At 49.9% G+C, this 27586-nt stretch overlaps 2 protein-coding genes across 9 annotated transcripts in view; one reads left to right on the forward strand and one right to left on the reverse strand.

Annotated features, from left to right (window-relative positions):
* The window catches only part of ARSG (arylsulfatase G), a 132127-nt gene that overhangs the window by 102829 nt on the left and 1712 nt on the right, over positions 1–27586 (reverse strand). The window lies entirely within an intron of this gene.
* On the forward strand, positions 911–21859 carry SLC16A6 (solute carrier family 16 member 6). 6 transcript variants are annotated; one of them, XM_008271743.4, is made up of 7 exons: positions 1199–1332; positions 4539–4648; positions 8904–9142; positions 12323–12466; positions 13955–14083; positions 17025–17849; positions 19703–21859. In XM_008271743.4, the coding sequence occupies exons 2-7, from the start codon at positions 4581–4583 to the stop codon at positions 19951–19953; spliced, it is 1656 nt and encodes a 551-aa protein (XP_008269965.2). In that variant the 5' UTR covers positions 1199–1332; positions 4539–4580; the 3' UTR covers positions 19954–21859. The 6 variants fall into 6 exon arrangements, with proteins under 6 accessions (XP_069916503.1, XP_051681837.1, XP_008269965.2 ...); XM_070060402.1 differs by lacking the exons at positions 1199–1332; positions 4539–4648 and adding an exon at positions 911–1028; XM_051825877.2 differs by lacking the exon at positions 4539–4648 and having other exon boundaries at positions 1194–1332.

A 27586-nucleotide genomic window follows, 5' to 3' on the forward strand; every position in this document is an offset into this window, starting at 1 on the left:
AGCCGAAGACGCACGCTTTGTCCCCAGGAAGAGCTCGGAGCTCAGGTTTCCAGTGACTCATCTGCTGAATGCCCAGCGACCTTGGGGCTGGGGACTTCGGGATGAGGGGTACGCACCCCTACCCATCCCGGTCCCTTATGGGGAGGGGAGGGCGCTGCCCGCGTCCAGGCGGCCGTGCACCTGTGCGGACGCTGCCTCCCGCCTGGCGGGCAGAGTGCGCGCGCGCCCCGGGCCGGGGATGCTGACTCAGCCTGGCTGCTCACATCCCTTTTCGCGCAACGCGGATGCTTCGGCTGCCGCCGCTGCAGCAGAGCTGGGGGGAAAAGCCAGACACCCGCAGCTACCCGGGCGCGAGCGGCCTGGGGCCCACTGCGGCACTCCCTCTCCACCCCCGGCAGGGGCACTGTGGGGACGCGCGAGTTGACGAAACTGGGGGAAGTGGGCTCCGGAGGAGGAACTCGGGCGCCGCGCGCGCAGCTCACACCCAAACTGGAAGGAACCTGTTCTGCCCGGGGCGGGCGCGGAGCCGCCGCAGCCGCGAGCGCCGTGCGGGACCACCCCGGCACGCGCGCCTCCCTTCCTCCCTAAATCCCCAAATTCTCAGGGCACGGGCGGGGCTGGCAGTGGACGCGCCAGGGGGGGCTGCGCGAAGGGAGGCGGCCCCGAGCCCCGCGCGCGCCGGCTGGGGGTTCCCAAAGAGAGGCTGCAGGCGCCTCCGGAACACCCTGCCAGCTCCGCTCCCACCGACGCTGCAGCGAAGCGCCGGGGTCTGGCCGGGCCGGGCGCGCCCCGGCCGGGGGCTGGCGCACTGGTGCCAAGGACCCCAGCGGCGTTGGCGGAGACGACCGGCCCGGGACAGCGACGCGGTTACCTTCCGTGACCCCCAGCCCGAGCGGCGGGCGCGCGCCCGGTCCACGTGGGCCGGCGCGCGCGCGCCAGGACGGCCCCCTCCTTGGCGGCGCTCGGCGCTCGCAGCACATGGTCGGCGGCGGCGCGCCCCCGAGGCCGGCGGAGACCGGCTGCAGCCGGTATAGGATAAGAGATAGGCAGCGACGCGGGGCCGGGGCGCGGGCAGCAGCACGCACCGCCCGGGCGCAGGCGGCCGGGGTGGGGGGCGGGGGGAGGGTGTGGCTCGGGTGGCCCAGGCGCGGGAGTGGGTGGGGGGCCAAGGCGCTCCGGCTCCTCCGGCGCAGCCAACTTGTGACAGACTGAGGCCCGCCCTCTAAAGGGTTAAACCTTTCTCATGTTACCGAGCGGCTTATAAGGAGGGGGAGACCAAGCCTCCGCCTTATTGGGAGCCTTTTGGGGTTTATTCTCTTCCCTTCTAACTTGGTGAGTTGGTTTTATTATTTTACGTGTTTAAAAGTTTGATGGTGGGGGGTGGGGGCTTGGGGTTGGCTTCTTTTTTATTATTATTATTTTTTAAAAATATTTGTTGGGGCCATTTTTGGGGCGAGGAAGCTGAGGAGAGCAGTTTGGAGAGGTTGTTGGGGAAGGTATTCTCTGTGACAGTTGGGAATAGGGCCACCGCCAGGAGGACGCGCTGTCGCGGGTTTGGGCAGCTGCGAGTTGGGTGTCCATGACCCTGGTTACAGCTGCGGTCCGGGAGAGACCTCAGAAGGGCCTGGCCTTAGGGTGTCCCTCGCCCCGGGTTGGGGACTTCGGGTCGTCGGGCGAGCCGGGGGCGGCGGACTCAGCCCCTCCGTGAATTTTCCGCTTGAAGTTGCCTGCGCGTCACGAGAGCGAAATGTCAGAGGTACCTTCCTTCCCCAGGCTCGCGCGCGCACGCACGCACGCCGGGGAAAGTGGGGTCCCTCTCCGCACCCCTGGAACACAGCACCTCCCGCCCGGGGTGGCCCCCGGTTTCCGCGGCGGGGGGTGGAGGGGTTGGGCTGGGATTTCCCTGCGGAGCGCGGGTCGCGCACCTTGACCGGCGGAACTGTCAGCCGCTGGCGGCTGGTCCCGCGCAACTTGCAAGGTGGCCGGGGCTCCAGGCGCGGGGAAGCGCCGGTGCAGCGCCGGTGCAGCGGAGGAAATGGGTTGTTTTCCTGCGGGGTGGATGTTTTCTGTTCGTTTCCCCCACCGCGGCAGGCAGGTGCTAGGAGTTTGTGAGGTGCCGCGTGACATGTGCCCCGACACGGAGGCTGGGCGGGGGGCGCGCGCGTCCGTCTCGGTGAAAAGCTCCCTGGAGCCCACTGGGGAAGAGCAGTTACAACTTGTCAACCTGCAAGCCGGTTCTGGCTGCACAGTTAGCTCCTGCGCGCCAGCTCCTCCTCGGAGGAAAAGATTTCCACCTTGGTGTCGCGATTGTCTCAGGACTCTTAGGACTGTTGCTTTGGTAAATCCCATTAAGATGGGTGTCTTGGTTGAGGGGGAAAATGCCCAGGGTTTATGCAGAAGTCTCTTTAAGTGATGCCTCTCGCTGTGTCCCAAGCACTATGCCATGGCCGGATTTTTTTTTTCTGGGGGGGGGGGGGGGTTAACAATACATCCTGTGGATGAATGTAGTTGAACATCTCTCCTAATTAAGGGAAAGGTGCCCAAGATAGAAACTCGCAGCATGTAAATAAACAACGCAGCCGAGTGGAAAAGCGCCTTCTATCTTAATGAGTGCCGGGCTAACCCTGAGTTTTCCTTCTGTGGTTTCCAAAACAAGACTTTCCTCAGTGGAACTCCTGAGGAGGACACTTAAATTAGGGGCTCAGGTTTCAACATCACGGTCTGGTGAAGTGGTGAATCGGTTGTATGCAATGATTCAGTGTCGCTGGGGCAGCCTTCCAGGTTAGATTTGGCTTTTTTTTTTTTCTTTTTAAATAGACAATTCAAATGAACTTCACCCGGTAGATACAAACTGGTTTTGACAACAGGGACCAGAAACAACTTGTCAAAAGCGGTTCTCCCGGCTACGCCTTTAAGAAGAACGGGGAGGCTCAGAGCGCACTGGCCCGGGCGCTGCCTCCACGAGTAGCCTGTATTTTGAACTTTGCTCTGAACTGACCCTGGATGGCACCGTCCCAGTCTGTAATCCAGTCCCGTTCACTTTCCATGCCCTCGGGTCGCCTCTTCTCCTCTAAGTAAAGCTCCCAGGTAGAGCGGATTTCCACACTTGGAGGAGGAGCCATTCATCCAAGGGACTATTTAAGCCAACCAACCGCTCTAGGAAAGACGGCAGGTGGCCCAGCAGTCTTTGCCGTTATGCCTCCTGCGGAAAACATCAGGGTGGGAGGAAGCCCCTGTTCAGACAGGTCCGGTGGGTGAGGCCCGAGAGACCCTCGCTTTTGCAGATGATGAAATTTAGGGATGAAGTGATTTCCCTAAGATTGTGTCACCAGTTAATGGCAAACAGAAACAACAAATATGGCTCGAGGACTTCGAAAACAAAGCCAGGGCAATACCTACCAGACCAGGCAGGAAGAGATCTGAGGTCCTCTCAATCCAGGTCAGCTCCCTTGTTTACCAGTTGGGGATGCTCAGAAGGCCAAGGGATTCTCCAAGGCCTGTAGCCTTCCTTGTCTTACAGGGTGGTTCGGGGCTGCCTGGCCGTGCCAGCCACTGAGATCCCCTCACCGCCCATGGATATCCTTTCCCTTCCGATAAATTCCCACGACCATAAAACCAAAATGCACAGGTTATTTCCATATTCTGCAATTTTCAGAAGCTTCTAAGTAACCAGACTCACAAATCAGGCCTCAGTTGCTTTATTTGCAGAGGCCAGCAGTCTGCTAGATGGATGGAAGAAAGAAGCATCTATGAGATAGTGGTTGTGTAAGGAAGCAGCTGCACCTTGCCTCTGAGGCGCCATAAGACTCAGGCTTCACGTGGCCAACTTTTAGTGAGCAGGTACCGTGTGCCCAGGGCTGTGCCAGGTCCTGGATCTGCAAAGAGCTGCTGACTGCTCCCAAGGTCCTGGCAAGCGCAATCTTGCATGCAAAATGCAGGTGTTAGCAGCCAGGAAGTATTAGGAACCAGGTTTTTCTATCATTAGTCTATACAGTAGTCTTCTCTTAAAAGCCCAATGCTTGCATAATAGGACATAGGATGCTAAAGGCATAAACTTTTTAGGGTAGGAGTAGGCTTAAGGTATCATCTTTCCTTTAGGATGATCCTTATAAGAAAGAAAATTGCTGTCCTTCAAAAACCCAAGAATGTACGGGAAGTTTTATTTGAATCTGCTATAGTAGAGAAGTACATACATAAAGCAGAGTTTGGGAAAAAAATAAAAAGGGAATTGATCACCCAGAAGGGGCTCAGAAAATTAAAGAAATAGGGCAATCAAAAGATCCACCAGTTTTATCAGCTGTCGTAGATCAGATCTAGTCAGTGGCCAGCTACCTGACACACAGGTGTGCAAGAACCTGCACACATCTAGAATGTGTGCTCTCTCCTTGGGTCACACGTTTGACCCGAAGAATAGGTTGACTAATATAAGGACACTTCAGAAAGCTTGTGGGAAAACTGAATTAAAGGATGTTTACTTTCGTGCAAAAACTTCTGAAATCTGTGCATCATTTAATTTACTAATTTATTTTATTTGAAAGGGAGAGAGACAGAGATCTCCCATCTGCCGATTCACTTTCCAAATGTCCGCAACATCCAGGACTGGGCCAAGCCGACACCAGAAGCTGGGAACTCAATCCGGGTCCCCCACGTGAGTAGCAGGGACCTGCTGCCTCCCAGGGTGTCCATCGGCAGGAAGCTAGCGTTGGGAGCAGAGCTGGGACTCAAATAGGCACTCCAGTATGGGGTGTGGGTGTCCCAAGTGGTCCCTTAACCACTACGCTAGGTGCCAACCCCACAGTATTACACATTTTTCTTAAACTTTCCCAAGATCCCTCATATGCATGGATTTCGGGGTTTTTTGCACCAAAATAAACTTGGCCTAACTCCATTTTTGGTGAACCTTTTGAAATACCCTCTTAGAACTCAGTGCTAAATTCCAAAGCATCAACTGTTAAAGCTGAATGGAGCGTCAAGGTTGTCCACTGGCTCAGGCCCACCGAGGTGAAAGTGACTTTCTCAGGTCCCACAGTTAAGTGCCAAAGGGTTCACAGGCCTCTGCACAATAGGGAAAGCTTTGATCTGGATGCAGTTTCTCCATCTCTGGAAAGCACCTGCCTCCTGGGCCTTTAAAAGGCTGTCCCGGAGGCTTGCTCCGCAGGAGCCCTGGGCAGCGGGAGAGTTGCTTCTGGATCATTTGGGTCAAGTCCCTTCCTGGCTGTGGGGCTCAGTGCCCTTCTTTTGCAAAATGAGTAAATTTTACAGAGAGGACTTGCACAGATGAGCAGCAAGCTCCCTTTCCACTTCCGCATTCTGCAATTGTAAGAGGGGGCCGCAGGCTGATCCTGCAAACCACTGGCCACCCAGCAAGGCAGGAGAGTGAGCTAGAGGGCAGCCATCCGCAGAACTGAAATCTGTGCTGACAGGGAGCCTTCCCACCATGGGGCGTGAGCTCAGCTCATTCAAAACTGCAGCCCAGGTCATTCATCTGTGTGCAGTCCAACCGAAACATGATTTATCTCTTGATCCCGCGGTGATAGTAGGCTACAGAGAGGTTCAACTCGCCTCCTGGGGGCCTTTTTCAAGCTTTATCCCAATATATTTTTATTCAAGTTGGTCCTGAGCCCTCCATGAAGACCTTCTAGGTTAGAACCGTTGTGCTAATATGATGTTGGACTTGGTAGCCAGTTAGGCCTGACTACTGTGCTGACATTTCTGAAGGGTTGGCTGAAAGACTTCAATAGGACACATTTCAGCCTTAAGGTTCTGCGTTAGTATCAGAAGCATATTTGCATCTGTGGGGGCAGAGACCATCTCATAGTCTCTTCCCTGGAGCACTCCTACAGTGAAAATGAAGGCTCTGGAACCTGGTTGGAAAAAAATCAATGAAAGTGAAGTGCAAGGTATAGAGGGCTAGAAAAGAGATTTAGGCCCCAGATTTTGTGAGCGTGTGTTTAATTGAGCAAGTAGCATAAATACATAAAGGTCAGTGACACCCCGTCCTGAAATGAGACCTGTCACACACACAAAGGAGAAAAGCCCCTTAGCTTGAGTTGGTTGGAGGAAGCATTATGAAAAGAGGATTTGGGGAGATGACATGGCCAAAGTCAAGACCGGGAGAGACCAGGGTCCGAGAGGGGCCCATTTGGACCATGGTCAGAGAGTCCAGACTTAGAACAGAAGAAATCAGGCCACAAAGGCAGACTGGGGCCCACTTAGGCAGGACGCTGAGAGCCGGGCTGCTTAGTGGCTTTTTCTCCTCCAGGAAGAGGAAAAGCCACCGAAAAATGCCATGACTGTGCAGCATTTCACAAAGATTAATCGTACCAGACACACGGAGCCAGTTAAGTGGCAATGAAAGGAGTCGTGGCCTCGCGAGGGAGAGCCTGCAGGGATGGCCGGCCAGGGGAGTGGGATGGAAGGGGCGCAGGCGGCCGGCTCGCCGCCACCACCGCCCTCCTGCCGCCACCACCGCCCTCCTGCCCACCAATGCCCCCTCCCTGCTCTCCTAAAGCCAACACTGGGAAGCCCTTGTGTTTTTTTTTGTTTGTTTGTTTGTTTGTTTTTTGTTTGTTTTTTAATTTTATTTTGGCCTTCTGGATTTTAAAAGCCTGCTGCCATTTTCACTCCACTGGCCCAGCTGCCTCATCTTGAGAGTGACCTTTGCAAGGCCGGTGCGGGAGGGATGCTGTGAAAACCTCACTCGTGTGCCTTTGCTGGGGGGCGGGGGGGGGCCTGCTTCCTGTTTGAGCTCAACTGCTAACGTTGGGGACCGCTAATGGCAGTCCCTTCTGCGGCTGCCCAGCCTGCCCCCGGCCGTGGTTCACTGCCCTTCACACCTTTCCACTGGCTGTCAGGCCGACGCATCAACACGCGCCGACAGGCAGAGAGGCCTCTGCCCTAGGGAGCATGCGCTTCTTGAAGCACCGCGTGCTCTGTTTCATTCAAGCAACTCCTGGTCAGGGCACAGTGTATGCTCTTTCCCACATACGAGGGTCTGGTGGGAGTGGCACGAAGAATACATGCGTGATATCGTGAGGTCAGGTTTGCTGCTTTTAGAGGTTTATGGAGTAGATTCAGGATCTGAGTCTTAAGATCAGAAACTGGCAAATCTTTTTTTTTTTTTTTTTTTTTTTGACAGGCAGAGTGGACAGTGAGAGACAGAGAGAAAGGTCTTCCTTTTGCCGTTGGTTCACCCTCCAATGGCCACCGCGGCCGGCACGCTGCGGCCGGCGCACCGTGCTGATCCAATGGCAGGAGCCAGGTACTTCTCCTGGTCTCCCATGGGGTGCAGGGCCCAAGCACTTGGGCCAGCCTCCACTGCACTCCCTGGCCACAGCAGAGAGCTGGCCTGGAAGAGGGACAACCAGGACAGAATCCGGTGCCCCTACCGGGACTAGAACCCGGTGTGCCGGCGCCGCAAGGCAGAGGATTAGCCTAGTGAGCCGCGGCACCAGCCCTACTGGCAAATCTTGAAAATGCATTTTTCAGTTGCCTTGCATTACAACTTGAATGCAACCATGGATGGCTAGAAAAAGGACACACCTGGGCATTTTGAAAATTCACCTGTATACAATGGTGTATAAAGAATTCCTAAACTTAAGGTTAGTGGCCATTAAGAACTCTGCAATCAGGAACTCGTGTGTTGTTATAAATATTAATTTTAGTTGGACTATGAATTCACACCACTGATCCAGAGCATATGAAATTGCAGAGGCTTTGAAAGGGACGGTATCCCTGTGCGAGCCCAATCCAGAAGTTCGACCCACGTCACGCCAGTGTTACATGCAGGGTCTCCTCTTCCTTGGAGGTGTCACAGCACAGGTTCGGTTTGTTCTGGTGTTGGCTGCAACTGGGAAAGGCACAGGCAGGTCAGGGGTAACTTGGCTAAGGTAACTGGTGCCCAGACCAGTCGCTATATTCTAGAATATTCATCGTGTGCTGAGATGCTCGGTTGCTAATATACCAGGTGTTGGTCAACCTTGAGGAACTCCAGAAGACAGAATGCTCACGTTTTGACTGACGGTGACATTCTGTCCGTGCAGGCACAGCCACGTGGGGCACACATCCTCAGAGTGTTGCTCACTGAGTGGAAAGCAGAGTTGGCTGGATGACCTGAATGTCCAGGGGCATCAAGCAGGGATGCACATGGCATCTCAACCCCTTATCCTGGGGAAGGTGCTAGAAATACTGTGTTTGCGCTTCACCTCCTTTATCTAGACTTCATTTGCTTTAAAATTTTATTTGATTTATTTGAGAGACAGAGATGGACAGGCAGAGTTCCCATTCACTGATGCGCTCCCCAAATACGCACAGTGGACTTGGGCTGGGCTAGGGCCAAAGCAAGGAGCCAGAAACTCAATCCAGGTTACCCCATGTGGGTGGTAGGGAGCCAATTACTCAGCCATCACCACTGCCTCCCAGGGTCTGCATTAGCAAGAAGCTGGAGCTGAGACTCGAACTTAGCTATTCCAGTGTGGGAAGCAGGCACCTTACACATTAGGCTAAAGGTCCCCTCCCTGCCCAAGCCAGGTTTCATTCCCTTGTCAATCTAGTCTTTCTTTCCTGGGCTGTCTCCTTCAAAGTCAGCATCAATACTTGATCTAGTGACCACACTGTCTTCCTTCAGAGTATCCCCAATATTCTGCTCTGATTCCCTTTTTTCTTTTTTCAATGTCACTGGGAATTCTTACCTCCAAGTTGTGCAACACAAAGACAGGTGACAGATTAGAGAAGGAGAGAAAGTTGTCCAAAGATGCTATACGAATAGCACATGGTTTAAATAGTCAACAACCAAAGCCGTGGTGGTGAGGGGGCTCTGATCTGTTGTTTGCCAAAGAGTATGAGCATCTTCGGCCCTCCTGCTACTGCTGTTCTGATTTTTTTTTTTTCACTTTCTGTTTCAGATTAAGAATGACCCAAAAGAAATCAACACTTTGTTCTGGAACCAATGTGTATACTCAAGTGCCTGATGGAGGATGGGGCTGGGTAGTAGCTGTTTCCTTTTTCTTCATTGAAGTCTTCACCTATGGCATCATCAAGTCCTTTGGTGTCTTCTTTAATGACTTAATGGACAGTTTTGATGAATCCAACAGCAGGATCTCATGGATAGTATCAATATGTGTGTTTGTCTTAACGTTTACAGGTTAGTACGCCTTTCAGCCCAACCACAACACAGCCCCTTTTAATTTGCCCATGTGTGTTCTCGTCTCAAAAAGGAATACGGGTTGGGGACTGGCAAGAAGCAAGAGGCACTACAGTGAACAGCCTTCTCGCCAACTCTGAGTGCCTTCAACTAAACAGACGTATTTACCAGCCACCTCTGTCCATTCCTGGGACTCCGCAAAGGAGAGCAGTAAACCCGGTTCCCTGAGGATGTGGTCAGTCTGCAAATCCGCGGAGCATTTGGCTCCTCACTCCTCGGTCTCAGAAAGCATGCTTGGCAGACAGGCTGCAGACCCGAAGAAGAACCATCATCTGGGTGAAAGGATGGCAAATACGAGGAGTCTCAGAAAGCTCATGGGATACAGATTATGAAAACACTGCTTGAGGATTTCTCTCTTTTTTAAGATGTATTTGTTTATTTGAAAGGCAGAGTTAGAGATCTTCCACATGCTGGTTCACTCCCCAAATGGCCACAATGGCTGGAGCAGGGGCAGGCCTAAACTAGGAGCCAGGAGCTTCTTCCAGGTCTCCCGTGTAGGTGCAGGAGCCCAAGGCCTTGGGCCATCATCTGCTGCTTTTCCCAGGCACATTAGCAGAGAGCTGGATTGGACATGGAGCAGCCAGGACTCAAACTGGCACCCACATGGGATGTTGGCATTGCAGGCGGTGGCTTTATCAGCTACGCCACAGTGCCAGCTCCTGGGGTTTCAAAAACTTTTTGCCACCAAATTAACTTACCTTTGAATTTCATTTTTCCACGGACTTTTTAAAGCCCCCCCTGTTGTCCTAAGGAAACCAAATTCCAGACACCTGCTTCCCTACAGGACTTCGCTAATGCATCATTGCACAGTATTTCAGTATCACTTTTGCAAACTAATTTTTACTTGGTTCCACATAGGCGTAATTTGAACACACACTAGAGCTCCTGAGTTCATCTGCCAGAAGCAACGCCAAGGGTTTTCTGAGCGTTGACCTTATCTCAAAAGTTAACCAGGCTGAATTTAAGCTTCCCTAACTTTACCCTAATGCCCTAATGGAGCGATCATGTATGAAGTTAATGCTAAGTTAAAGCCCTTGTTTAACATTAGTTCACTGCCGACCATCTGATGTCTTAAAAAGCATCTCCTCGTGTGTTTATCCACTGGGTAAAGTGGGAATTTATCAGTCCTCACGCTCGTGTAGATTTCATTGGGCATTAACATGCCTAATTTTTACATCGCGGCATGTGTGTTTTCTCAGGACAATCATTTAAGTGAATTAGTACCAAAATGTTACACTCAGTAATCTAAATAAAAAGAAAATCCCAAAGCTTAAGTTTCAGCTCTTTTATTTTTTTTTTTTTTTTTTTTTTTTTTTTTTTTTGGACAGGCAGAGTGGACAGTGAGAGAGAGAGACAGAGAGAAAGGTCTTCCTTTGCCGTTGGTTCACCCTCCAATGGCCGCCGCGGCCGGCGCGCTGCGGCCGGCGCACCGCGCTGATCCGATGGCAGGAGCCAGGAGCCAGGTGCTTTTCCTGGTCTCCCATGGGGTGCAGGGCCCAAGCACCTGGGCCATCCTCCACTGCACTCCTTGGCCACAGCAGAGGGCTGGCCTGGAAGAGGGGCAACCGGGACAGAATCCGGTGCCCCGACCGGGACTAGAACCCGGTGTGCCGGCGCCGCTAGGCGGAGGATTAGCCTATTGAGCCGCGGCGCCGGCCAAGTTTCAGCTCTTTTATAACCAAAGCTAATTTTGTAGTCAACTAGAAATTTCCTGTTAATATTCTTATACCAGAAGATAATTCTCAGTGCTATTATTCCAGTTGTTACTGCTTTGAGCTGACACACTCGCTTGAAAAGATAGTGGTGGCCTCCTTATGAGCTACATTCAATATTAGTGTGCATTCTAATAACGAAACATAACAGAAACACATGCACTAACCCCACAATGTGGAATCCTTGTTTCTCTTCCCTTTCTACCCAGCATGTTCCATGTTGCTCTTCCCAGCCCCAGTCTCAATGGTTCACCTATCAGTAGGCTTAAGTTGATATAAAGCAATATATAAGTAGGAAGTTAATTTCCTATGATGACCAAGAATTCACCCTGCTTTCATTCTATATCACTTTCAGGAAACTCACATGAAACTAACCAGCTTTTGACTCCCAAATGGAGCTTTTGAAAAAGAGCCCAGTGGTGGGCGTTTGTGCCAGCAGTTGAGATGCCAGCTGTGGACACCCACATCCCACGTGGGAGGACCTGGGTTCAGGATCCAGCTCCAGCTCCTGGTTCCAGCTTCTTGCTAATGTGGGCTCTGGGAGGCAGCAGTGTGGGATGGGTGACCTAGTGGGTTCCGGCCACCTCTGGGAGATCCAGATTGGGTTTCCAGCTCCTGGCTTCTGCCCGCCTTAGCCCCAGCCATTTGAGGAGTGAATCAGAGGATGGGAGCTTTCTCTCTCCCCCACCCCCATAAATGAAATAAAAATTGAAAAAGAATCCAAAGTGGTGAGTATAGAGAAAAAAATTATTCAGGTCATCACAGAAAACCCAGTTTTTGTCGTGGGATCACATAAACAACATAAATGCATCTCTGACTTTGTAGACACTCATTGTGAGTCAAAACCTCTTATCTAAAAATATCAGTTTTTATACTGATATATAAGTTGTTTTACTGTTACCCTGGCTTTCTCTTTATTTTTTTAAGCTCTATGTATTTATTCTTTTGAAAGGCTGAGTCACAGACAGAGAGAGAGAGAGCGCACTTCCATCCTCTGGTTTACTCCCCCAAGTAGCCACAATGGCCAAGTTGAAACCGAGATCCAGGAATTCCATCCGGGTCTCCCACATAGGTGGCAGGAGCCCAAGTACTTGGGCCATCTTCTGCTGCTTTCCCAGGTGCATTAGCAGGGAAGCACAGTAGCTGGGATTTGAGCTGGTACTCTGATATGAGATGCTGGCATTGCAAGTGGCAGCTTAACCTGCTGTACCATAATGCTGGCCCCTGACTTTCTCTTTGGAGAGCCTGAAACGTCTTGTCTGATTTGGATTATTGCCAGCATAATTGCGGAATCGACTTAAGCAGCCATTGTATGGACATACTGAGTCTGCAAGCCCCAGACTAGCAGGTGACTGCAGCTCACCCCCAGACCCCTGTAAGTAACGAAGCCTTTGCGTTCTTCCTGCAGGTCCCCTGTCCGCAGTCCTGAGCAATCGCTGTGGACACCGGGTGGCAGTGATGTTGGGAGGAGTGCTGGTCAGCACTGGGATGGTGATAGCCTCCTTCTCACAAGCGGTCTATCACATGTACATCACCATCGGGGTCCTCTCAGGTAAGTGTTCCTCCTCAGCGCACAAGTTCTGTCGTGGGGCATTTGGCCTGGCAGTTAAGATGCCCCTTGGGATGCTTGCATCCCATATCAGAGCGCCTGGGTTCAAGTTCTGACTGCACTCATGATTCCAGCTTCCTGCTGGGTGGCAGGGGCCCAAGCACTCGGGCCGTCTTCTGCTGCCTTCCCAGGCGCATTAGGAGGGAGCTGGATTGGAAGTGGAGCAGCTGGGATTTGAACCATGCTCCGATTCACAATGCCACAGCCTAACCTGCTGCACCATAGTGCTGCTACTAAGAAGCTGAGTATCCTAATCCGGAAAGTCACGCCCTCAAATGCTCCAAAATTCGAGCCTTTCTGAGCTCCTGCATGATGCCACCAATAGAGAATTCCACATCATGAAAGGTTTGTTTCATACGCATACTAATTTACAATATGGTAAAAAAAAATTGACATTTAGGCTCCATGTATAAGCTGTGTATGAAGCATAAATGAATTTCATGTTTAGACTTGGCTCCCATCACCAAAATATCTCCCTATGGATATGCAGAGATTCCAAAGCCCAGGCATATCTGAAATCTGGAACACTCTGGTCCTGAGCATCAACCTGTGACATGCACACCTGCCCGTAGGTATATTTATATACACACATGCATACACAATCGTACAAGTTGAGATTTTCACACTCAACATTTTTCCCAGGAGCAGACATTCGCCTAGCAGCTGGGATGCCCGAGTCCTGCACTGGAGCGCCTGGTTTGATTTCCAGCTCTGGCTCCTAATTCCAGCTCCTACCAGCACAGACCTGGGATGCAGCAGTAACGGTGCAAGGAATTGGGTTCCCGCCACCCCTGTGGGAGACCTGGATTGAGTTTCTAGGTCCTGGCTTCAGCCCCAGTCTAGTCTCTGCCACTGCAGGCATTTAGGGGAGCAAACCAACAGATGGGAGCTCTGTTTCTCTCTGTGTGTCTCTCTGCCTTTCAATACATGTCCAGAGACTTATTTCTAAATACAAGTCTAACATGAGGGTGCTTTGGAAAGTTCTTGGGAAAACGGAATTAAAAGAAGTTGATTTTGGGGCAAAAAAATTTTGCAGTGCAAGCATATGGGATGTCTTTCAAAAGTTCATGAAAAATGATAATTATGAAAAAACTTGACCAAAAGAAACATTATCTTTTAGTTGTATTTTCCAAACTTTTAAAAGTACCCTTATATAAACACTATATTCATTACATAAATTTTTTAAGTGCAGATAAGTTAAAAATAGAAAAGAGTTTTGATACTCCTAGCATCCCAAAACAAATGGAGCAGCTTGCCCAGACCGGCAATAAAACCCATTTTTCTTTGCTACGTCACCTTTTTTCCAGAATGAGTTACTTGATTTCCAGAATGTGCGATTCAAAAGTCAACAATCCAGGCCCTTTGCGTGCAGCCTTCCCGCGCTGGTCAGCGCGTGGTTCTCACTGCTCTCCGTGGCTCTCTCCCTCACAGGTCTGGGATACTGCTTTAGCTTTCTTCCCGCTGTCACCATTCTCTCCCAGTACTTTGACAAAAGACGCTCCATAGTCACGGCGGTCGCCTCCACGGGAGAGTGCTTTGCTGTGTTTGCTTTCGCACCAGGTAGGTGGGCTACAGCAGTCTACGTATGCGTGGGGAACATGAAGCCTGCCCTCAGGTATTCTTGCTAAGAGAACTTTTGCCCACAGTGTGGATGATTCTGATTGCATACGGAATGGGGCGGGCGTGGTGGCTCCATGGGTGAAGCCACTGCGTGGGATGTCCGCATGCTGTATCAGAGTGCCAGTTCCAGCTGCTCCGCTCCTGGTCCAGCTTCCTGCTGCTGCACCTTGGCAGGCAGCCCACGGCGGCTCAGGTACTTGGGCTCCTTCCACCCTCAAGGGAGACGCAAATAGAATTCTGGGCTCCTGGCTTTGGCCTGGCCCAACCCTGGCTGTTGCAGGTATTTGGGGAGTGAACCAGGGTATAAAAGATCTCTCCTTCTGCCTTTCAAGTAGATGCAAAAAATAAAACAATATTTTAACGAAGGGTTGTTTGTTTTCTCTTCCACAGCACAGTTTTAAGATGTATCTTCCCTAACTCCTATGTTAGGAGTTCAAACCATTTTAGTAACAGTCCAGCTTTACGGAATAAAAAGATACATGGCACATATTCAGTGGTGTGGCTTTCTTGATGTGTATTCCAAGATGATTTAATGGTTTGAAATTGTTCATGCTAATATTCCTCTCCTTTGTCAAGAGAGCTACGTTCAGTGTGGACTTAAAGTAGGCTAATAAAGTTAGTTTTATTATCTGTGTATGTGGATAATCTCAGCAAAAATAAATTTTTTTAAGATTTATTAATTTAAAAGGCAGAGTGACAGAGGGAGAGGTCTTCTATCTACTTTTTCACTCCCCAAATGCCAGCAACAGCCAGGCCCGGGTCAGGCTGAAGCCAGGAGCCAGGAACTCCATCCTGCCTCCCACAGGAACCTAAGTAACTGGGCCATTAGCCACTGCCTCCCACCCAACCTCATTAGCAGGAAACTGGATTGGAAGTATGGAGGAGCCTGGACTTCAACCAGGCGCTCTGATACGGGATGTGGCAGTCCCAAGCAGAGGCTTAACCTGCTACACCACAATGCCTGCCCTAGTGAGCAAAATTTTTAGCCCTGGTTTATTTCCTATCTTACCATCATTATGTGAATTTTGAGAAAACTAACTAAAGTAGTGAGCAGATAACCTTGGAGACATTTCTTGATTAACGAGTCAGTGAGTTGCCTTTGTTCGTAGGAGATGTGGGCAGAAGTAATTAGGGGTGATGTGTCATAACACCTGAAACTTTGCAGATGGTTCCGAGAAACCAATGCGAGTGTGCATACAGAAATACATGCTGGCGTGGAGAGGCAAAGAAAATGTCAACTGTTGAATTTGGGCAAAGGGCAGGCATCCCCTCATAGGTGACTTTCTCTCCACTTTGTGGATTTGAGATTTTTAAAGACTAATTAATTGATTTAATTTGAAAGGAAGAGTTACAAAGAAGGAGAGAGAGAGAGAAAGAGAGAGAGAGAGAGAGAGAGAGAGAGAGGTTTTCCATCCACTGATTCACTCCCCAAAGGGCCACAATGGCCAGAGCTGGGCCGATCCAAAACCAGGAGCCTGGAGCTTCTTCCAGGGGCCCAAGGACTTGGGCCATCTTCCACTGCTTTCCCAGGCCATAGCAGAGATCTGGATCAGAAGTGGAGCAGCCAGGACTCAAACCAGTGTCCATAAGGGATGCTGGCACTGCAGGCAGTGGCTTTACTTGCCATGCCAAAGCACCAGCCCTGGACTTGACATTTTTAAAAATAAAATGTTGAAGAGAGACTCAATGGATTATGAGTGGGGAGAGTGTGTCTTAGTCGGTCTGTGCCTTGGCACCAGGCACCACCCCAGCTATGTTGTAGGCATTCAAGAAATGCAAAAGAGAAAAAGGAAAATTAGACCAATTAATGCCAGATGAGGAATGGGTATTTAGAAATACCCAAGCATAAACTATTTTGTGACTTTAAGTTTTCGATATTAATGGGGGAGCAAGGTTACGAATAAAACAGATGAGGTCCCCCAAGGAGCGTGGGGCTCGCTCACTAGGCCAGTCTCCTGGCTAACCGACTCACCACCAGACTCGACTGTCCCCTACGAAAGAGGAGAATGAGGTGATGAGGAACATCGCTTAACCTTTCCTAGATGCTTGGGACGATGCTCTATGGTACCTGCGTGATCCTACTGGGACTGCAGACCTCCGCGCTCTCCTTGGCCTTGGCCATGGCCTCGGCCCCACATTCCCATGTCCAGAGCTGCCCTGAGGGCTGCCGCTGGCCAGCAGCCGAGGCCCCACCTCAGTGGCAGGAAGCAGCAGAGCTGCAGCACAAGACGTGCTGCAGGTGGGGACGGGAGAATGGGTCCTTTAATTCCAGGACACCCATGCGAGCCGTTAGGGTTATTTCTCATTCGATCCATTATGCCTCAGGATGGAGCGAGCGGATGTGTCAATGATGCTGTTCTGAGGTTGGTAAATTCGTTTTGTAGAAGGTCACAAAGTGCATCTTTCCGGCTGTGCAGATCGCGTAGTCTCTGTCCCAAGTCCCGAATCCTGCTGCTGGGCACAAAAGCGTCCTTGGACCATGTGAATGAAAGAGCCGGGTTCAGGTACACGTTAGTGACAAGGACCGGCAGTGGGTCGGAGCGGCCTGCAGGCTGCTGATGGCCAAACCTTGGTGTCCGGCTCAAACCTGTCTCACTTCTAGCGCCTCTACCTGGAAGAGTGCCCTCTTCAAACGCTTTTGGAAAGCCGGGCTGGAAAGTTGTGCTTTCCATACAATTACTGTGCACCAAGTAAGTCTACGGCCTTACTGCTTCCCAAGTGCACAGAACCTAGGAGGAAGGCTGGCCCAGATTCACTGCTGAGTGCATTTTAGACGAATTCTGGGTAACTCTGCAGCCAGGTGTCTTCTTGCTATTTTCCCCGTCCTTGGGTGCCTGATTGACCTTGGATTCTGTTGCTTCCTTGCTCCCGCCTCTCCCAGCCATCACAGCCCTGAAGGAGCGCATTGGCTGGAGGTACAGCCTCTTCTTCGTGGGCCTGCTGCAGCTGAACATCGTGGTCTGCGGGGCGCTGCTCAGGCCGATCGTCATCAGAGGATCAGGGTCCCCCAAGACGGTCACCCTCGAGATTCGGGAGAACCGGAAAGAAGTGCAATACATGCTTGAAAATGAGAAAACGCGCACCTCAATAGACTCCATTGACTCAGGAGTGGAACTAACTACCTCACCGAAAAATGTGCCTAGTCATGCTAACCCCGAACCCGAGCCCAAGGCCGACACGCCGCGGACCCTGGGGAGGACGGGCTCCGCGCACACCGCCGAGAAAGCCCCCCTGTTGGACTTCTCGATCCTGAAAGAGAAGAGTTTTATTTGTTATGCGTTATTCGGCCTCTTTGCCACGCTGGGATTCTTTGCACCTTCTCTGTACATCATTCCCTTGGGCATCAGTCTGGGCATCGATCAGGACCGGGCTGCCTTCCTCCTGTCCACCATGGCGATCGCCGAGGTGTTCGGGAGGATCGGCGCTGGCTTCGTGCTCAACCGAGAGCCCATCCGGAAGATCTACATCGAACTCATCTGCGTCATCCTGCTGACGGTGTCTCTGTTTGCCTTCACGTTTGCTGCTGGCTTCTGGGGACTGATGTCGTGCAGCGTGTTCTTTGGGATTATGGTTGGAACGATCGGGGGCACCCACATTCCGCTGCTCGCCGAGGATGACGTGGTGGGCATTGAGAAGATGTCTTCCGCCGCGGGAGTGTACGTCTTCATTCAGAGCGTAGCGGGGCTGGCCGGACCGCCCCTCGCAGGTAATTTCAAGCCCTTGTCTGCCTTCCCTGTGCTGGCTGTGCCGGCTTCCCGTGCAAGCCAAATTCTTTTTTTTTTTTTTTAAAGTCTACTTCCATTTTTATAGTTTCATAGACTCCTAGAGCCACCAGGGTTCAGAGATGGCCCAGGGCGAAACCTCTTTTTTTTTTTTTTAACTTTTATTTAATGAGTATAAATTTCCAAAGTACAGCTTATGGATTACAATGGCTTCCCCTCCCCCCATAACTTCCCTCCCACCCGGGGCCAAACCTCTTGATTTGAATAGGAGGGAACTGGGGCAGGAGCTGGGTGTATCAGTTAACGTGCCACCTGGGATGTGTCCGTCCCCTCTCTGGGTGCCTGGGTTCGTGGACCAACTCCCCTCACAATTCCAGCTTCCTGCCCATCTGTACCCTGGCGGGCAATGGGCAGTGGCTCAAGTAGTTGGGTCCCTGTACCCACATGGGAGAGCTAGACTGAGAGTCCTGGCTTCCAAACACAGCCTGGCCCACCCCAGCTATTGAGAGCAGCTGGGGAGTGACCTAGTAGATGAGAAAATCAATCAGTCAATCAATCAATCTCTCTCTCTCTCTCTCTCTCTCTCTCTCTCTCTCTCTCCTCCTTTTAAATAAATACATTGAAAGTTAAATAAATGTGAGGAAATTAAAGGCCAAAGAAGTGAAGCCAGAGCCCGAGCAGTTAGATTGGAGAGCCGCTCAGGATCAGAGTCCGTGTGGCATCCAGGCTGCTCCTGCTTTTCCCATCGTCCTGCTGTCACGGGAACACAGATTTTGCTCGTTCCAACAACCCTGTGACTTTTGGAATATCAGAACTCAGGCACTTCTGGAAGGCATCTTCCCTTCGGGGAAGGGTGTTTTGGAATGAGGCACAGAGCAAGTGCTCTGTGAGTTCTCCGTGGGTGAATATAGAACAGTTCCTTCTAGAAAGGATGTGCATGTGTTTCCTTAGATCAGGTACAGGGCCTTAAAGCTACTGTGATTAGCAGTCTGAGCCCCTGTAAAGAGACACCCGGAGGGAACTCAAGTGGAACGTAATACAGCTCTCTCCCTACTAAGAACCTAAAGACATTTCCAAAAGTTTATGGAAAATGGGATTAAAAAATAAGTTTATTTTCAAGGAAAAAAATTTGTTGAAATCCAACTTTTTCATAAGACACATCTTCCATGACTTTTTGAAGACCCCTCATGTTTTTCAGGAAAACCCTGCATCTAACTGTGCCGCATTTTAGAGAGAGACTTCACCCCTGAAGAACAAGTTAGCGGCTGGATGTTGTCGGTGCTAAGGATGTCGTGTGTTTCTCTAGTTCATTTCTTCTCTCCAGTCGAGTCAAGATTTCTGCCTTTACCATCCTTTTCTTTAGAAAAACAAAATAACGGGGCTGGTGCTGTGTCTCAGTGGGTTAAAGCCCTGGCCTGCAGCACCGGCATCCCATATGGATGCTGGTTCAAGTCCTGGCTGCTCCTCTTCTGGTCCAGCTCTCTGCTATGGCCTGGGAAAGCAGTGGAAGATGGCCCAGGTCCTTGGGCCCCTGCACCCGCGTGGGAGACCTGGAGGAAGCTCCTGGCTCCTGGCTTCAGATCGGGCCAGCTCTGGCCATTGTGGCCATTTGGGGAGTGAACCAGCGGATGGAAGACCTTTCTCTTTGTCTCTCCCTGTCTCTGTGGCTCTGGCTTTCAAATAAATAAAAATAACTCTTTAATAAAAGAAAAAGGAAAAAAATAGTAAGAGGAGGAAAGCAAAGAAACTGAGAAGTCCCTGAACTGAACGGGAGCCCCGGGGGAGAGGGTTTGTGTCCAGAACGATGTTGCTAACAAGTGCCGATGCTCTCTCCCAGGTCTCTTGGTGGACCAGAGTAAGATCTACAGCAGGGCCTTCTACTCCTGTGCAGCTGGCATGGCCATGGCTGCCCTGTGCCTGGCCCTGGTAAGACCATGCAAAAAGGGACTGTGCCAGCATCAACATTCAGGTGGAACGCAAGTCGAGAGTCACCGCGGGAAGGTTCTGGAAGACATCCCTGAAGACTTCCTGGAAATGGATCTTGGGAAAAATGAGCATAGAGGCCATGGGAAAACGGAGCCAGTCTGACTGGCTTTCCTGTGTTCCAGGAGCCGTGATAGTGGCTGGAGCTGAGACCAGTGAGGGGCTGGGGCAGAGGGGCCCACCGCTCTGTCCCACTCTCAACACTGCATTTTAAAGGGAATGTATGTGTGAACACACTACCATCTTTTTTTTTCCCTAAATTTTCCTTTTTGCTTGTTTTTTAAGCCAAAACAAAACCAACCAAACACTCTTCCATGTATCAATCTGGCTGCATTCCGTAGCAATACAAAGACAGCATTCACATTCCAGGGCTCACACAGGGACATGGACTGATGGGGTGGTTCTAAGAGCCCTTCCTCGTGATGAACTACTATCCTACAAACCGACACATGACCCAGGCCACTGAAATTCACCATTAAAAAAACAAACTCCAACCAATCACTTAAAAACTTGGCAATTTGCAGAAATATGAATACATTTTTTAAATGCTTTGGAAAACACTGAGTTTCTCATTAACAAATTATGGCCTCTGAATTTGCCAAACATTGCATGGGAATGAAGCATAGTTTAAGACCAAGCATTTGACTAATAAACTTTTTTTTTCAATATATAGAACTTGAACTTCATAAATGTGAAGATCACCACTTCTTTTAATGGCCAGTCATCACCAGAGGTATTTTAGTACAGAATATACAAAACTGCATTTGAAAAGGTGTTTCCTGTTACTTTTATTCAAAAATATATGATTGTAGCGTCTTTAATTTAAACCACTATTTATTATTAAGTTATTCTAGAATAATTAATCAAAAGAGATAAAACATAGAATCTGAGACACAGCAGCATCCTTTACCTCTTTTCTGCAATCCTCTTAATGCCTCAAAGAATTCTTCTTATCTTGTAAAGTGACTCTCCTAAAAGGCCAGCTTGTCATGCTTCTTCAGTCTGATTAAAGGCAGTGTCCACGATTTAAAAGGGGAGACATGGATAGCAAATCGCCTTAGCTTTTAAAAGTAATTTGTCTCATCACCTAAGAATACTTGAGGATCTTCTTTGATCAGAATTATATTTCATTGAATTGTTGAAACATTTATGATTGTTTTTTTTTTTTTTTTAAAGAGCAAACATCTAAGGGTTGAAGCATTTCTGTATTTTCTAGGAGTAGCAAAGACATTTACGTTGCCATCGTGCGTTAGAAATTTGCAATTTGATGTTTTCCATGGAGCGTGGCTGGATCGCTTCCATGGGTGTCAGTGTGTCGTGTAGCGTTCTCGTTAGCAGTTTTCTGTCGAGGGGCACGTGTGAGGGTGTGAGGTGAGCTGCTCACCTGTCTACTGACTCTCGCCCTGCAGGTGATGGTCGGTGCTCGCTGCTCCACCTTTCTTCATCTTTACTGTTAATTTATGACAACTCAGGGGGAAAAATATAACAAGCCTAGTTTGGTTACAGGTACACACAAGCTTGAATCTTTCTGTGCACTGAAATGAGAGTGGCATAGTTCATCACCGCTGGCTACATTTTTGTATAGCATTTTATCAGCCATAGAAATAGGACAATCTGTAAAACTCTGGGGAGGGCGGGGAGGAGGTGACCAAGTCTGTGGAACGCAGACGCACCGAGAGCCGGCTGGAGGCAGCCCGTCCGGCACTGCCTAGAGGGGCTCTGAGCGCCTGGTAGTTCCTGCAGAGTCAAATGACTTCAGCACTTTACAACGTATTTTTTACTATGAATGTTCCATACAATTTAATATTTATAACTGATTTCTGAGGGATCTGCTCTATGTCCGTTCTGTTAACTGCATGAAGAAAAAATGTATGCCAACTTCTGTATGTCAGTAATCAAGATCTTACATGTCTGGAAGAAAATAAAAGCAAGACTGGTGGTTTGTTCTGTATTGGTGACATTCTGGTACTTCTAGATTTGCAATAAATTTATGGCTTTTTTTTATTTAAAACGACTGATTTTCTTCTGCCATAAGCTTTTTATGAACTGTTAAAACATTCATTGATCCAAATGAAGTCATAAATACCCAAAGATTCATTGCAAGTAAATATTTTTAACTTTTCTGCAAAATATCATAGCTCTGCATGTAAAGGTTCCCAAGAAGCATCATCTCGTTTTCCTCTGTCATTGAAAACAGGACTTTTTAATGTTAAAATTTTCATACAAATTATTTTAAAGCACCCAAGAAAACAACTACAAATAACCTGAGCAAAGTATTGATGGGCAGTAGGAGAGGGACACAGAAGCACAGGGAGTGGGCCTTAGCCTCATGGTGCAGACTCCCTGTCCCACGCTGGCTGCAGCCCCTAGTCCAGCTTCCCCCAGTGCAGACCTTAGGAGGTGAAGGCTCAAGGGATCGGGTTCTGCCCTTGATGTGGGAGGCCTACATTGTGTTTCTGGAGTGTGGCTCCAGCCCTGGTCATTGCAGCCAGTCTGGGGAGTGAACCAATGGATAGAAGCCCACTCTCTTTCTGTCTCAAATTAAAAAAAAAAAAAAAAAAAAAAAAAAAAAAAACTTTTTTAAAGATTTATTTATTTGAAAGAGTTAAAGAGAGAGATCGATCTTCCATCTGCTGGTTCATTCCAAATGGCCCCAATGGCCAGGGCTGAGCCAGGCCAAAGCCAGGAGCCAGGAGCTGCACCTGGGTCTCCCACGTGGGTGCAGGGGCCTGAGTACCTCGGCCATCTTCTGCTGCTTTCCCAGGCGCATTAGTAAGGAGTAGATTGGAAGAGCAACAGCTGGGACTCAAACTGGTGCACATATGGAATGCCGGCATTGCAGGCGGCAGCTTCACCCTCTATGCCACAGCGTCAGCCCCAAATTCTTTTTTTTTTTTTGAATTATATAACCAAATGAAGCAACTCTTCCAAATGTTCCTGGGGAAATGGAATGAAAAAATAAGTTGTGGCCATTTGGAGAGTGACCCAGCAGATGGAAGATAACTTTTTCTGTCTTTCCCACCTCTTTATCACTTTACAGTTTGGGGGAAAAACAAAGTCTTTAAAAAAAAAAAAAAGAGTGGGACCAGCACTGTGCATAGTGGGTTAAGCCTCCGTCTGTAGCTCCGGTATTCCATATGGGCATAAGTTTGTGTCCTGGCTGCTCCTGTATTTTTTTTCTAAAAGATTTATTTATTTATTTGAAAGTCAAAGTTACAGAGAGAGAGGAGAGAGAGAGAGAGAGAGCCTCCATCCGCTGGTTCACTCCCCAATTGGCCACAATGGCCGGAGCTACGCCTATCCGAAGCCAGGAGCTTTCTCCAGGTCTCCCACGTGGGTGCAGGGGCCCAAGGATTTGGGTCATCTTCCACTGCTTTCCCGGGCCATGGCAGAGAGCTGGATCAGAAGTGGAGCAGCTGGGACAAGAACCGGCGCCCATATGGGATGCCAATACTACAGGCGGCAGCTTTACCCACTACGTCACAGCGCCGGCCCTGCCTTTATTTATTTGAAAGGCAGCACTACAGACAGAAAGAGAAAGAGGTTTTCCATCCGCTGGTTCACTCCCCAAATGGCCACAATGACCAGGGCTGGACTAGGCCAAAGATGGGAGCCATAAGCTTCTTCCAGGTCCCCCACTTAGGTCCAGGGGCCCAAGAACTTAGGCCATCTTCTGCTGCTTTCCCAGGCGCATTAGCAGGGATCTGGGTTGGAGGTGGAGCAGCCAGGACTAGAACCGGCACCCATATAGCATGCCAGCATCACAGGTGGTAGCTTTACCAGCTACTCCATAGCGCTGACTACACCCTCCCCCCAGGAATTCTAAAGTCCTCAAATAAACAGTACCAATTCCATGCCAGGGGCTGCAAGCTTTGTCTGTAAAGATCCAGATGGTAAATATTTAGGGCTTTGCAGGTCATGAGATCTCTGTCCCAACTACTCCGCTCTGCCACTGTAGGCCCAGACCACGGACAACTCAATGAGCACAGATGATTCTATAAAGTTTTATTTATGGTTACTGGAATCTGAATTTCATAAAATTGTCATATATCAAATACCATTTTTATTTTTCCAATCACATAAAAATATTTTTAAAAAATTATTAGTGCACAGCTGTAAAAAAAAAAAAAAGCGAGTAAGAAAGGCGGTGGGTGGGATTCAGGCTGTGAGCACGGTTTCCAGCCTCCTCTAGGCACCTGTGACAGTGGACAGGGTCGGGTGGAAACTGAAGGGAAGGGTGGGCTCTGTGACCAAGGTGATTCTTAGACGTGGGAACCAAAGACAGGAAAGACCACAGCTGATAACACGTTTATTAATTACCAGTCTTCACTTCCTGTGACCAGAGATTCTGCTTTGACCTTGTTCACCTCATGTTGTGGTATAAATGTGGTCTCTTCCCCTCCCCCAAAATAAAATTAGTACCCTTGTAAAAATCAGTTAGAGGTAGGTGTTTGGCCGAGTGGTTAAGATACCCCATCCCACATCAGAGTGCCTGGGCTCAAGGCCCAGCTCCTGGTTCCAGACTCCAGCTTCCTGTAATGCAGATCCTGAGAGTGATGGCCCAAGGAGTTCGCTTCCCACCCCCCATGTGGAGACCTGGATCCAGTTCCTAGCTGCCGGCTGTGGTTCATCCTTTTTTTTTTTTTTTTTAATTTAATTTAATTTTTTTTATTTTTATTTATTTATTTTTTTAACAGGCAGAGTGGACAGTGAGAGAGAGAGACAGAGAGAAAGGTCTTCCTTCGCCGTTGGTTCACCCTCCAATGGCCACCGCGGCCGGCGCGCTGTGGCCAGTGCACCGCGCTGATCCGATGGCAGGAGCCAGGTGCTTCTCCTGGTCTCCCATGGGGTGCAGGGCCCAAGCACTTGGGCCATCCTCCACTGCACTCCCTGGCCACAGCAGAGAGCTGGCCTGGAAGAGGAGCAACCGGGACAGAATCTGGCGCCCCGACCGGGACTAGAACCCGGTGTGCCGGCGCCGCAAGGCGGAGGATTAGCCTAGTGAGCCGCAGCACCGGCCCCCCCCTTTTTTTTTAAGATTTTATTTTATTTATTTGAAAGAGTTAGAGAGAGAGGAGAGGCAGAGAGAGAGGTCTTCCATCTGCTGGTTCACTCCCCAGATGGCCGCAACAGCTGGAGCTACGCCGATCTGAAGCCAGGAGCCAGGAGCTTCTTCCGGGCCTCCCACATCGGTGCAGGGGCCCAAGGACTTGGGCCATCTTCCACTGCTTTCCCAAACGATAGCAGAGAGCTGGACCAGAAAAGGAGCAGCTGGGACTAGAACAAGCGTCCATATGGGATGCTGGCACTTTAGGCCAGGGCGTTAACCTGCTGTGCCACAGTGCTGGCCCCTGTGGTTCAGCCTAACCCAGGCCCACTACAGCTCCAGCCATTGTGAGCAACTGGGGAGTGAACCAGCCAGTGAGAACTCTGTCCCTGTACACCTTGAATTTAAAACAAAACAAAACACACACACAAAAACAAAACAAAACAAACAAACAAACAAAAACACACACACACAAAAAAACACAGGGCTGGCGCTGTGACACAGTGGGTTAAAGCCCTGGCCTAAAGTGCCGACATCCCACAGGGCACTGGTTCTAGTCCCAGCTGCTCTTCTTCTGGTCCAGCTCTCTGCTATGGCCTGGGAAAGCAGCAGATGACGCAAGTGCTTGAGCCCCTGCACCCACGTGGAAGACCCGAAAAAAGCTCTCGGCTCCTGGCTTCAGCCCGGCCCAGCCCCGGCCATTGTGGCCATTTGAGGAATGAACCAGCCAAACTAACAGATAGATCTCTGTCTGTCTCCCCCTCTCTCTGCAGCTCTGCCTTTCAAGTAAATAAAGTAAATCATTAAAAAACCAAAGAGCAACAACAAATCAGTTGCCGTTTTAAGACAAATGTATCCTTCATTGATACAATGTTTCTAAACCTTTTAACAAAGTTATCAATTTTATACTCCATCCTGTATAATGTACCTTTAGTGCTCTTGCATTTCCGTTAGCATAATATCTGGTGATATCACAGAAAATGGATTCTAAATCAGGATTCCTGGGGGCCAGAGGCAAGTCACCTAGTGGGATTTATCACATTTAGGTTTCCATACTCCATTCCAAGCATTCTAAATCAGAAGTCATCACAATCCTTGCTTTTAAAAGTTCCCACAAATGAGGCTCACTAAGCAGGCCCCAGGATTCAGAAGCTATTGTCTTTACCATTCCAGATGGTTATGAACATGACTTCAGTTGGTCTGTTTAAGGACATGCTAAAAGATCACTACGCTGAGAACGAGAAGTTGCACCCTTGTGCTCAGGTCTGACCCTAAGACAGCCACGTGCCCGGAGAGCGGGGACTCCGCAGGTGGCCAGCCACCTCCACATCAGAAGGAAACTAGGTCCCCCTGGCGTTCAGTGTGGATAATGACCCCTCGAAGTGCAGAACAGGGAAAGCAGCTGCAGAACTCGCGAGCTGGCCTGCTGTGTAGGAACTCACAGCCAAATCAAAACAACCTCTGTAGCCATCGGTTTCCTGCACGAGAAACTGAACAGCACATGTGACATCCCTGCCTTGCCAGACAGCACCGAGAGAACACACGTGGTGGCCGTGGATTTCCTTCATTTCCACAGCCGTCTCGCGAGTCCACTCAAGAACGCGCACGCTCACACCCGGGCACTTCGACACCCTGCAGTCACTGGGTTCCTGCTCTGCATCGCTGACTCCCGTCCTCAGTCCCCACCGTACCCCTGCGCTCCAGACTTACGTGAAGGGACTTCAGAATGTTCCTGGACAATGAGATACAACGATGTTTGTTTTGGTTACAAAACAAAACAAAACCTTGAAATCCACAGACCGCTTTGGCATCCAACACATTTTTCCAGGATTTTCTGAGCTTGCCTCACGTATGCACGCATGGGCAGGACCCAGATGGCCTGCAGAGATCTGGATCCTCCTCCTCAAACCTGCTGCTCTGCATGTCCAATCGGCTCTGCTCTCTAAACACATCCAGAAGCCGACTGCTTTTGCCAGCTCTACCAGTAAGCACCCTTTGCCAGGCAAAGACAGTCTTGGCCAGGTTATCACAGCAAGGCTCCAGATGCCCTGCCTGCGTCCACTCTTGCTACATGCCACCCCCACCTGAATTTTCTAGACAGCTGCCACAGTAATCCTTCCAAGGCACAGGCCACGCATAAATCCTTAACATAAATCCTATGTGAGCTGCCTGATGCCATGAGGTCTCCCTTGGCTCCAGCTACGTCAGCCTCACAGTGGCCTCAGGCCTCAGCACTGTTCCCTTTGCCTGGTGCAGCCCTTCCTTAGATGTGCCCAGGGTATGACCCTTCAATGTGCTCGCTTCCAAATGTCACCTCCCTAACAGCCCTACGCAGGACACTACCGTTTCTGTCCCCTTACTCTCCCTGTTAGGATTGTTTGCGTTTCCTCCTCCACTAGCTCTCACTAGTGTTACAGAGTTGGCTTTGTGTTCACTGCTACGTCCCCCAGACTTCAAGTACAGCATGGCGTACTGTAGGTGGCACTTCATAAATACTGTTGAACCAATGAGTGACTTCTTTGTTTTTTCTCGGTCCCTTTTATCACCCCTGTAACTACAAAGGGGGAAAATGTTCCTATGTGTGATTATAGCTTGAGAGCTGGGTGGCTCTGAAGCTACTGGATGTCCCTAGGACACCGAAAACATTGTGCTCAAAACCTACGGGGTGGGTGCCGGCGCTGTGGCACTACC

Source organism: Oryctolagus cuniculus, chromosome 17 (genome assembly GCF_964237555.1).
Source record: "Oryctolagus cuniculus chromosome 17, mOryCun1.1, whole genome shotgun sequence".
NCBI classification, from domain to species: Eukaryota; Metazoa; Chordata; class Mammalia; order Lagomorpha; family Leporidae; genus Oryctolagus; species Oryctolagus cuniculus.